Source organism: Salmo salar, chromosome ssa24 (genome assembly GCF_905237065.1).
Source record: "Salmo salar chromosome ssa24, Ssal_v3.1, whole genome shotgun sequence".
NCBI lineage: Eukaryota > Metazoa > Chordata > Actinopteri > Salmoniformes > Salmonidae > Salmo > Salmo salar.
The window spans coordinates 13,775,239-13,787,750 of record NC_059465.1 but is presented as its reverse complement, the minus strand read 5'-3'; the positions used below and the strand labels follow the sequence as shown (position 1 = coordinate 13,787,750).

Below are 12,512 nucleotides of genomic sequence, written 5' to 3'. Positions count from 1 at the left end.
AAGGAGGAGGGTTGTAATTGTGACATTAAAAAAAACAAGAATCAACAGAAGAAAGTTAATTTGGAGTTCTAAACATATTTAGGGTGTTTTTTTACTCACTTTTTTGTCTCTCCCACGATGATATTCCTCTCTCCTACAGCGTCCATCACAATTACATGCACATTGCCAATTATGCATATTATGTGATGACGTTACTTAGCGACTTCTAGCGACTTTTAGGACAGCCAATAGCTACTTTCCTTACTGAGGAGTTGGCAACACTGGCAATGGGTGCCTTAGACCCCTGCGCCACTTGGGAGGGGATAATAAAATCTCTTGAAGATAAAATCACATAAATCTGCCCCTACACGCTAACCAAATTATTTGTATAGTCCCCCCTCTAGAATCAAATGTACACTTTTCGGTTCACAATCTGTTTGACAAAATGAGTTTCATAGTTACAAATAAGGTCCGTCACCCTACCAAACTTCCCTGCTAAAACCTACTGTAGGTCTGTCTATATGCTGCCTTTTCGTTGTCACAGCCAAAATGTCAATCACCAAACGAGGGGACTAATGCAAGTGTGGATTAAATCGACTTTCGTCCATGCTGTACAACATTGTAAATAAAACAGCACTACCGTGCTGCTCTTTTTATAGTTTTATAAACTCAGCAGGAACATTATTTCTCTCCATTCAACGCCACTCTAATCTCGATGGAGCGTTTCTTTAAAACATGCATCCAATCACTTCGATGCCTTACATAACTAGACCTGTCAATGCTTCAATGTGCCTCGTTTGACAGTGCTTTGGAAAGACAGGACAATGATAGAGATTCCGCTAGTTATGTTAAATTGCAGGCGCATATGCTCCGATTTTCAAAACCATTTGGTGCTCAGTTGAAAAGTTAATGGACTAATTAGAAAAATAAAAGCAGTAATTTTCAATGAGATATAAGAGGTGTGCTGTGAGAGCGTGAGAAGAGGGTCAAATGCGTATATCACGGTCAATGCATGAGAATTGGCAGCTCATGTTTCTCATGTGCAGGACATAAAATGGCCTACAAACCTTTTCTGTATTGTTTATTCTATGCTGTTGAAATGTAGGCCATTTATGAAGTTGACGTTAGTTGGCTGGGTGAAAGTAACTCAAGCGAGCATATCACCAATTTCACTGCTGGACTACTTTAAAGCCCAATTCAAAACCTGTTTACAAGGAAAGTCCCGTTGATATTCGTCACGCAGTTATTATTATGATGATCAGCTGGCACAAGGTAAATATTAGCACGTGAGACATCTCAAAGTGAAACTTATTAGCACGTGAGACATCTCAAAGTGAAACTAACTTATCCAGTTAACTGGTTCAGTCGAAAGTGCACTAATGCTAAACTTTGAGTGCTCTCAACACATGCTGAGGATTGTTTAAAGAAAGCTGTTGACTACCTCAACTTGACTCACGATCATTATTATTTACCTAGGTAAGTTGTATGTATGCTCACCTTACTTTGATGTGGTAACACCTTCAAATGTAAGTATTTATAAAACAGTATATTGCCGTTAGACTTGCTTGGAAATCTGAATGTCATTGTTCTTCTGCCTATGTTTATTGTCCGGACACAAAGACAATCCCTATTTCCTACGGTTATAGTTTATTTTATGCATAATATGTCTTCAACGGGTGCGTTTTTTTAAGCGCCACAAATTACTTGATGTATCCTATCCCAGAACGTTTTTACATGCAAATGGTAAGTTTAAGTATATAACGTTAGTTAATTAGCCTACAAGAATGAGATTTCAGCTGAGCTGGGGCGTTTGTGGGAAGTCGTAAATCCGACATGATTAAGTAAGTGCTTTTGAGGTCGGGCCAATTCTTCAACCATATACATTTAGCTAGCTTACCTAACATTCACAATACGGTCAAATTAGCTGCATTATCCACATTGAAAACTGTCAAAAAACGATTTGTTATCTTTTGGTTAAAAAGGTGAAACGTCACGGCTCGGCAACTCTGGTAACAACATTTTCTCCAAGTTTCCCACTTGTAATTACAATTTGGAAGGTCGTTCAAGTGAAACGTTCCAGTATGAACTTTGAGCTTCCGATAACTCCAACAGCATGTGAACACCCCACTAGTCTTTTAGCTTTATTGGTATTTTTTTTACTGGTGTTTTTATTACATTGGTATTGTTATATGGTATTTTATCACATGCTTGAATAATGTTAACATGATTGATAGCCAGGTAGGTTACTTCCTAAATGTAATCTGTCACAGTTACTAGTTACCTGTCCAAAATTGTAATCAGTGACACGTTTTGAATTACCCAAACCCAGTAACGTAATCTGATTACATTCAGTTACTTTTAGATTACTTTCCCCTTAAACGGCATTAGAAGACACACGTATGTTACCAATTGAACCACATCTATTGCAGGATAAATAAATGTTAAAGTTTACATAGCTGGCAATATATGGATGTTACATTTAACTTAATGGGTTGGTTATGTAGGCTTCTTCTAACCCATTTCTTTCTACTACGTATAATAATACGATTAAATGATATCTTTACGTTAAAAACCAAAGTCTATCAGAATTCCAGTCATTCCAATAAATGTTATACCCCTTGATCTTCAAGAATATGACTTGGAAATATGGAAGTATAGATTAGCCAAATTGTTTTACCTGAGCATAACCCCAAAACTAAGGACTTATTAGCCAGCCCTACTCTGTTTATGATTTTGTTGTCATGGAGGACTGATTTGGCTCATTGATTGTAGTTGAAAAATAAATGCTGTGCTTATGGAATGGCATGCTTTGAGCACTACTGAAAATGCTATTTACATGTGAAAAATGAATTCTGCATTTGCTATAGGCCTATTGTTTCACTTTTAGTTGGTGACACTTTGATATCTTGATAATATGCAGCTGTTTAAAGGGCAAATTCACAGATGAAACAATAACAAAACGATCGCCCCACCTCTGTTTTGGTAAAAAAAAAAATGAGGGATGGGCATGGAGAAATTTAACCACTCTCAGATTAATAGACAGAACTATGGATGCAATGACTGACCATCCATCATATCAAAATTATTGTTTTAACCATGTTATGAGGCTATACATTGTTTACATTTACAATGTTTACAAACATTGGAGAAAAACAAGCTTATATTTTGAGTTCTCATAGAGTGACAGTTGAACTAAACTCATGAGGCATTTATAAGTTATATTCTTCAAGAATCAATGGATATATATATATCCAAGTCCAAAAATGGATGTAGCAACTACAGATTGCCCTTTTAAGTCTATCAAAAGTGTGTGAGTTTGAACATGTGTCCATACACCTAGTATTGATACACCTTGTATTGGATCCATTAGGCCTATGGATTTAATGTTTTTATCAGCATGAATTAGATTGCGCAATAAAAGCCCCACTTGTATTCCACAGGCTGGGATCCGCACTGTGCAGTTGTTGTAAGAGCACATTTTTCACTCGCTGTCCACTGGTTTCAAAAAAATTATTGATAGGCTCCTGAGTGGCGCAGCAATACATCTCAGTGCTAGAGGCGTCACTACAGCCCCTGGTTCGATCCCGGGCTGTATCACAACCGGCCATGATCGGGAGCCCCATAGGGCGGCGCACAATTGGCCCAGCGGCGTCCGGTTTAGGGGAGGGTTTGGCCAGGGTAGGCCGTTAACTTAGGCTGTCAACCTCTTGAAGTCAATCATTATTGGGTTCAAATATTTATATTTGTGAACAGCCATCCACAACAACCACAATCCGTAAGGCACAAATAGCTAAATGAGAGCAGCAGTGATTCACATCAATGTGCTATGTAGATAGCAACAATAAGTGACATCCATATCGCCGTAGACTACACCACTGCTGTCATCCTTAACTCCAAGCGTTTATTCAAATTGGATAATCTTTGGATGTCAACAGCAGTTGTACCATTGGAAGACAGCTTGGACTGTAGCCTACAAAACCTTTTCCCACGATCCATCAAACCCATTTGGTGCGTCATCATAGTGGTCTCTGAGGTAGGCATTTTCAAGGGATATATAAAGTGATTGCATATATATATATATATATATATATATATATCGTACAGACTGGCTCTAAGGCTGCCTTTACAGAGGCAACCCTGATTGGTCAAAATACCAATTAGTGGCAAAATGTGTAAATGCAGCCCAAGAGCCAGTCCTACGCTTCAATTTTGAGATTTTCTCATTTGATAGGACACACACAACTCCTGTATTAGCGGAAGAATGTTTCAGTTCTCGTATTGACTTCTCTAACCCCAAACCCTGGTCTGCTTTGGAAGCGTTCCCGTAAGTCTTGTGATGTTGCTCCTCTGGGTTCAGAAACTCTGTGGGATCCTCTTTATGGTGCCATTTCCGCATTCACATGCTAGTCGGAAACTCAGACATTTCTGACTTGCTGATTCATTGAATGCGGCACTTGCATAATTACAACCTGTTAGCAAGTTGGTAATGTCAGAGTTTCCTAGTTGGGACTAGCACATGAACGCGCCATTTCTCCGAAAAAAAACGAGGTAAAATCATGTCGTCAGTGATCAAGTCGGGGCTCTAGAAAGATTCCTGACTTTCCGACTTGGAATTCCGAGTTGGATGAACGTTCAAAACGATTTTTCCCAGTCGGAGCTTGTTTTTTGTTGTTTTTTTTACGTTCCCAGTTGCCTTGAACACGCTGAAGTCGGAGATTTCCAAGTTTCCAGTTGTTTTGAATGCAGCATTAACAGCAGTTGAACGTCACCATCTGCTAATCAAAGTTACTAAAGCACACACCAATTTTCACCTGGGTCCGGTTTCCCAAAAGCGTCTTGGCTAAGTTCATTGTTAGAACATTTGTAGGAGCATCGTTAAATCTCTGAGCTGTTTCCCAAAACCATCAATATTAAAGTTGCACTTGAAAAAGCTTGTTATTTATCGACTGCCTTAGACCACTCGTAGGACAGCCAAGTGTGTCATTAGATGCGTTTTTTCCCTACCACGTCACTTTATACACAGAATTATCTCCTCTATACAGAATCAAGATATTTGTCTCTCTGTTACCACTGACAACTTCACAACAAAATTGACTACAACTGCAAAGTTGCCAATGTCTTTCCAATTGTTACAAACAAGCAAAGGATAAAAATATGCTTCAAATGAAAACCGAGATGACTGCATTAAAAGACAAAGCCTACCTAACGTCAGCGTAAGGCACCTAGGTTAATGGAGTGTCTCGGATTTCCGTACACAATAATACAAAATGCTCCGAGACCAGGTTGCTCTAGGAGCTGAATAATCCGTCTCCATTGTGGAATAATTATAATGTTAATTAAGGTAAGATTTAAATGAAGAAAGATGATCTGAGAGCTGTGCTGCCTTTCTTTCGATTCTATCAGTATCGACACATAGCGAACGTTCTTCCTGTGTGGTGTTTTGGGAAAAGCTGGTTACATCTTCGGCCAGTGCAGGAAAGATGCATCGTTAAAACACTCAAAAGTCTAATGTTTACCGCATGCTTCCCAGTCAAAACAGTTAATGCATATATTATGACGACATTTTGTGACGTTTTGGTGTTCGGCAGGGGGTTTCTTCAGGAGAAGAGCAGGGCAGTCAAAACCTTGTAATTCAAGATTACAAGTACATTTAATGAGGAGCTTCTTGTTGGAGCCCCTCTTGCAGACCAGTACACTGCTACATAAATAATTTTTGCAACTATAGGCTATATTACATAGATGTGTACTATAGGCTATATTACATAGACGTGTAAGCCTACACTTACAATGTTTCATATGCACCATTATAATCATCCACTTTGTCACATGCATGGACCAGCAGTGTTTTTCTTAACAAAAATGCTTGAAGCGAGTGTTAATGAGCGCTGTTGTTTTCGAGTCAATCACATTAATGGTGTGTGCCACCAGGAATGTTGTTTTTTTTACGATGTACTATCAACTTAAATGTTGTATAGGCCATATTTTCCCTATAAAAACACATGGATGTACACTACCAATGAAAAGTTTGGACACACCTACTCATTCAAGGGTTTTTCTTTATTTTTACTGTTTTCTACATTGTAAAATACAGTGGTTCCTTCTTTAAAAGTTGCGAGCTTACACCGCGGGACTTAGAGGTACCCAGCGTCACGTCTTCATTCCGCAAGGGGGAGTTAGAGCATTCATTATGCATTTGGGTCCCAAGGTTTTTATGACCGATCATATCGAGTGGTTCGAATGATGAATTTGACGCGAGCCACCGGTCCCTGGTGACTTTCTTCAGCAAAGATGGCTGACAAAACATTATGGTGGAAGCAAATTTAAGTAATTATAACATAACTAGTCAAGCAAAAAAATACAATTGAGAGGAATATGTTAGTTAATGTAGAGACAAACGATTGTGCATATTCTTTTGTTATGAAAATTGCTATTTTGCATGTTTTTTTCAGTCATATCCAAAACTAGGTGTATCAAACTACATTCTTTGAATGATGCTGTCTGCATGTATGTATTACAATTATACACTTCAACAGTGTTTACCACTCCTGCTCCTGGAACATCAATGATTGCACATTGTAACTATGCAATAGACTAGAAACATGATTTACGTGAAGGCTGATTTGTAATTCATATATACAGAATAAAAACAGTACATCCTGCCAGCACGCCCACAAGCGAGCCACTCAAGCGAAGAATGACGCGTGGAAGAGAGCGAGGAATGAGATGGGAGTAACAATCCAGGCTATTTGCTCTGAGACCGGCATTATAAAATTATGAAACAAACAGGGAGAAGGTTTCGAACCCTCAACATTCTAGCCCGAAGTCCAGCACGCTATCGACTATGCCCAGATGTATTAATTGGGGTTGGGGCCGATTGTGGCTAAAAACATTTTATCAATTAGAATCTTTAACATGTGGAAAGGGGAAAAATTATAATTTTTTTCACAAGCGTAGCAGGATGGGCTATTAGCTGAACAATAGACTATTCAACCTTTACTAAAGAATTGTCTAATAGCTAGGTGTGAAACCCCCTCCACAACTTGCAACAAATCATTTGTATCTGTCTTTCCACATCTACCTACACACATATCTACCTGCACACATGGTTAATGTTCTGAAAGTATATGTATGTATGTATGTGTGTATGATGTGTGTGTGTGTGTATTTTTTTTTTTTTTTGTGTGTATATATATATATATATATATATATATATATATATATATATATATATATATATATATATATATATATATATATATATATATATATACACACACTGCTCAAAAAAATAAAGGGAACACTGAAACAACACAATCACACTTCTGTGAAATCAAACTGTCCACTTAGGAAGCAAAACTGATTGACAATAAATTTCACATGCTGTTGTGCAAATGGGATAGACAACAGGTGGAAATTATAGGCAAATAGCAAGACACCCCCAATAAAGGAGTGGTTCTGCAGGTGGGGACCACAGACCACTTCTCAGTTCCTATGCTTCCTGGCTGATGTTTTGGTCACTTTTGAATGCTGGCGGTGCTTTCACTCTAGTGGTAGCATGAGATGGAGTCTACAACCCACACAAGTGGCTCAGGTAGTGCAGCTCATCCGGGATGGCACATCAATGCGAGCTGTGGCAAGAAGGTTTGCTGTGTCTGTCAGCGTAGTGTCCAGAGCATGGAGGCGCTACCAGGAGACAGGCCAGTACATCAAGAGACGTGGAGGAGGCCGTAGGAGGGCAACAACCCAGTAGCAGGACCGCTACCTCCGCCTTTGTGCAAGGAGGAGCAAGAGGAGCACTGCCAGAGCCCTGCAGAATGACCTCCAGCAGGCCACAAATGTGCATGTGTCTGCTCAAACGGTCAGAAACAGACTCCATGAGGGTGGTATGAGGGCCCAACGTCCACAGGTGGGGGTTGTGCTTACAGCCCAACACCGTGCAGGACGTTTGGCATTTGCCAGAGAACACCAAGATTGGCAAATTCGCCACTGGCGCGCTGTGCTCTTCACAGATGAAAGCAGGTTCACACTGAGCACGTGACAGCCGTGACAGAGTCTGAAGACGCCGTGGAGAATGTTCTGCTGCCTGCATATGCTGGTGCGGTTGGCCCTGGGTTCCTCCTAATGCAAGACAATGCTAGACCTCATGTGGCTGGAGTGTGTCAGCAGTTCCTGCAAGAGGAAGGCATTGATGCTATGGACTGGCCCGCCCGTTCCCCAGACCTGAATCCAATTGAGCACATCTGGGACATCATGTCTCGCTCCATCCACCAACGCCACGTTGCACCACAGACTGTCCAGGAGTTGGCGGATGCTTTAGTCCAGGTCTGGGAGGAGATCCCTCAGGAGACCATCCGCCACCTCATCAGGAGCATGCCCAGGCGTTGTAGGGAGGTCATACAGGCACGTGGAGGCCACACACACTACTGAGCCTCATTTTGACTTGTTTTAAGGACATTACATCAAAGTTGGATAAGCCTGTAGTGTGGTTTTCCACTTTAATTTTGAGTGTGACTCCAAATCCAGACCTCCATGGGTTGATCAATTGGATTTCCATTGATTATTTTTGTGTGATTTTGTTGTCAGCACATTCAACTATGTAAAGATAAAAGTATTTAATAAGATTATTTCATTCATTCAGATCTAGGATGTGTTATTTTAGTGTTCCCTTTATTTTTTTGAGCAGTGTATATAATTTCTTAACGAGCCTTTCCATAAGTCCATGCAAGTTTCTTCGTGTCTTCTGACTGTAATTAGAGTGATGTTGTGCCGTGATGCCAGCAGATTAGATTGCCGATCGCTCATCATCTTCATGAACATAAGCAAGTGATGTCTGCTAAATCATCAATTTAGGTTTCTCCAGAAATAAATAATTCAAAATAACAAACTGTCTTTATTTACAAATTAGTGAGAATGTCTCACCCTATGTTCAAGAATTGCCTTTTCTCACTCTAAAATTAAAACGAAATCTCCAAAATATCGTTACTTTTTAAACAAAGCGATGTATTATTAATTAATTTAGATTTATATAAAAGCCCCTTAGGATCTGTGAGAATATCTAACAGAAAATGCCACTTAGATATTAATTTAGAGTCCTCCAATCCTCTAAATGTAATTATTGGCGGAGAGTCACGTCATTGAAAAACATTTTTTTCGATATACTGTAGGCGAAATTAGGCTCACTAGTGTTGAGTAATGTGCTGTTAAAAATGGTGAAGGTCTTATTTATTTAAAGAGGATGTTGAAGTTAGAATCGCTTTTTTAGCACCGTTTCGCGCTGTTCTGAGGCAAGCATGGGGACTAGTCTTGATATATCAATGAGCTTTTTATTTTCTCTTAATCTCCATTTGGGTATTGGCTAGACAAGAATTAGAAAATTAGGGTGCAGAAATGTTATGCTTTTATGCTCCATTATTTAACTAGACAAGTCAGTTAAGAACAAATTCTTATTTACAAGAACGGCCTACTCCTTCCTCCCGTTGTACAGCACCATATTTTCCATTCCCATCCTAATGGAAACCCTGATGGTTTCGTTTTGTTGTTTTTCTCTGAATAGAAACACCATAATATTAATCAAATTAATTAAGCCAAATTTCTTAAAATCAATCCCATATGCTATGTTATTACAGAAAAGGTTTTAAATTCTCTGGTAATGCCTATATGGAAGACTATCAAATGCTTCTCAAAGATGCCCTCTGGTGGTCAAACTAGCAATAATTTGCGTTAACAGAAAAAATGGCTGACAAATAGATAACGTGCCACAGAATGCTGCAGCAGCCCGCAAGGTGTGCCACAGTATGACACAACTTTTAAAGGAGGAACCACTGGAATAGTGAAGACATCAAAACTATGAAATAACACATGGAATCATGTAGAAACCAAAAAACTGTGAAACAAATCAAAATATATTTTAAATTTGAGATTATTCAAAGTAGCCACCCTTTGCCTTGATGACAGCTTGATGAAAACATCTAAAAGAATTGCACTACATCACTGGCCACCAGGCAGGCCAAAACTCCATCACACCAAAACAGGCTGAAATTTTTGTTGGTCTTTTCAAATGGCTCTTACACTGAGGGCATTATCATCCTAATCACAGTATTATTCTGACCTTGTAGTGTGGAAAGAGGAAAATCACGTTTTTGACTGCACTGGGCCTTTAAGATCTTTGATAGGCTGATGTGGAATTTGTTACAGGAAATCACTGTCAGCTGGTGAGGTTAGCATAGGGCTAACATGTGGCAGGTTATCTGATAGAACACTACATTGTAGCTGGTCCCATCACATGCAACTACGTCGGATTTTAATTGGCTGATGCACATTTTGAGACTGAGGAAAATGTTAGGTTTAACTTTTTCTAATGTCCAAGTATAGACCCCTCTATCTTATTTATTTACTTTCTCCACAGTACCCCAACTCGAGGCAAGGAGAGGTATTGAAAGTGCACTGACTCCTACAGGTGCATCGTGATGGTTAACCTCTCAACCGTGGAGCACAGCACCAGAAGACCTCCACGCTGCTGGCCTCCAGTGGCTATTTTCCTCGTCTTCATCCTCACCCAGCAGCTCTACGCCCTCATCGTGTTACAAGGCCAGTTGGTCAGCTCTACTGAGGCCATCATCAGCCCTTTCAACTTCTGCCTCCAGGGACAAGATGTTGGAGTTATCTGTGATGATCAACGCAACAACATGGCTGCCACCGCTGGTGTATTAGTGTATATCCTCAGGGTTCTGGTCATTATGAGCCTGTATATTCCACTGGTGCTGGTGCCCTTTGCCCTCATGGCCTTTCTGTTTGCAGTCTGCTGTGATGACAGAGGGGTGTTGTGGTTCAGTGTCAGCTGTCAGGTTGCTTCCAGCCTACTGATGCTTGTGGGCCTCTGTGTGTTTGTGGGGCTCCACTTTAGCTATGTGTCATTGGCTGGTATGACAGCAGGGTACTATGTCTGTGTGTTTGTTAATGCTGAGCTGGCTACAGCAGCTGTACTGACCTGGATGACAGGGAGGCGGGAGCTAAGAGATGAGACGACAGCCTATGATAACTAATAACCCAGTGGAGAGGCTTGCTGGTAACCAACATGGGATTGTCAAGTCCTCCCTAGTGTTCAAATAAGAGGAAATATTCAGCAACCCCTAACTGACCTCTCTGCAACAGTTGACTATGCCTATGTTATGTTTTTCCAAACAAACTATTCATAACTGTATTTTGTCTGTATTCATGTTTGTGTTCTGTTCTGTACGTAGACTTTTATATTTGAAGTCAAATAAAGCTTCCCATATAAACTCTGAAACCTAGATGCTTTGCTCTCTTTGACCACTAGGCTACTGTAGCTACTATAGACCTACTGTATTGTGGTCGGCAATGTTGACAAAAACACAAAGGTAATTTTAATAAATCAACAACTAAGTAGTATAACAAGATTTTGCATACTTTTTTTAGCTAGCTGTCATGTTCCAGTAAATTTGTGTGTTCAAATTTCAACCATGATTATTAGGTAAACGGGTCACGAATGTACATGCCATGCATTTTGATCATAAGCCTATCTATCGAGTGTTGATGTTCAAGAAAGATTTATTTATAGTTTTAGTGTTCAATACTTGTATTAAGGAATAAACAGGTCCATGTTAATTCTGGTATTAGGCTATGTACTATCATGTTCCAGGTTATTTCTCTGCCATCTGTTGAAGTAAAATGCTGCAGTTGCATGACTGGTTTCTTGACTATCAATTCATTTGTTGCAAAAAAATTTTTAGGGATCAAATGTTTATAGACAGTATTATTTTTCAATGTTGCCTGGTGAAGGGTTAACTTCTACATGATCACTTGTTTCATATGTCCTTTAATTACCTTGTAACTAACTTAAAGATGCAATATGCAAAAATCGCTCCATTTATTGGTTGATAAAATTATAATAGTTTGCCTCATTTCAATTTATGACTAAACAAGCAAGTACAGTGTAGATAATCATTGTATCATCTAAACCACGCTGAAATGTCTTTTCAATATCCAAAATAATTGTATTTTTCTGGTTTTAAGCTGGTGTAAAAGACACAAAAACGAAACGTAAGAATGGAAAGAGCATTGCGATTCTACAACAAGTAGGTTCGTCGGCACACAGCAGGTACCGCTTTAGTTCTAGCAAGAGAAGGAACGATGCACTTGAACTCCCTTTACTGTCCCAATTCATAGCTTACAGAAAGGTACCACCTCTTGCATAGGCCTATGCAGTCAAACTGATCCACCTCATGAACCATATCACACCAAAGAGATCTAGGTTCCAAATGCACCGCGTGTCTGCCTTGATATTCATAAAACTCCACAGACCCCTCTTGTGCAGTGGAACCCAGAACGATATGTGACCACTTGGTTACGGGGCTGTCTTTTCACCACCGCGATCAAGATCTGTGGCCTACGCCTATCACTTATTAAAAATAGAAGATTATCACTTCTCACAATGGTGCTTGTTTAGTAAAGTTAGATCAAAGCTTAATGTCTCGCAAGATCACAATGGTTATTTTGTATCTTACATAACAGAA

The 12,512-nt window shown here is 39.6% G+C and overlaps 1 protein-coding gene across 5 annotated transcripts; it reads left to right on the top strand.

The window, feature by feature from the left end:
- Nucleotides 1-1,109: 1,109 nt before the first annotated feature.
- LOC106585067 (uncharacterized) lies at nucleotides 1,110-11,266 on the top strand. 5 transcript variants are annotated; one of them, XM_014170829.2, is made up of 2 exons: nucleotides 1,110-1,251; nucleotides 10,385-11,266. In XM_014170829.2, the coding sequence occupies exon 2, from the start codon at nucleotides 10,446-10,448 to the stop codon at nucleotides 11,019-11,021; it is 576 nt and encodes a 191-aa protein (XP_014026304.2). In that variant the 5' UTR covers nucleotides 1,110-1,251; nucleotides 10,385-10,445; the 3' UTR covers nucleotides 11,022-11,266. The 5 variants fall into 5 exon arrangements, with proteins under 5 accessions (XP_014026304.2, XP_014026303.2, XP_014026307.2 ...); XM_014170828.2 differs by lacking the exon at nucleotides 1,110-1,251 and adding an exon at nucleotides 1,302-1,455; XM_014170832.2 differs by lacking the exon at nucleotides 1,110-1,251 and adding an exon at nucleotides 1,477-1,722.
- The last annotated feature ends 1,246 nt before the right edge of the window (nucleotides 11,267-12,512 follow it).

What these genes read in the sequence shown, in the direction of transcription:
- LOC106585067 (XM_014170829.2), top strand. Translation starts at nt 10,446, where the DNA reads ATGGTTAACCTCTCAACCGTGGAGCACAGCACCAGAAGACCTCCACGC.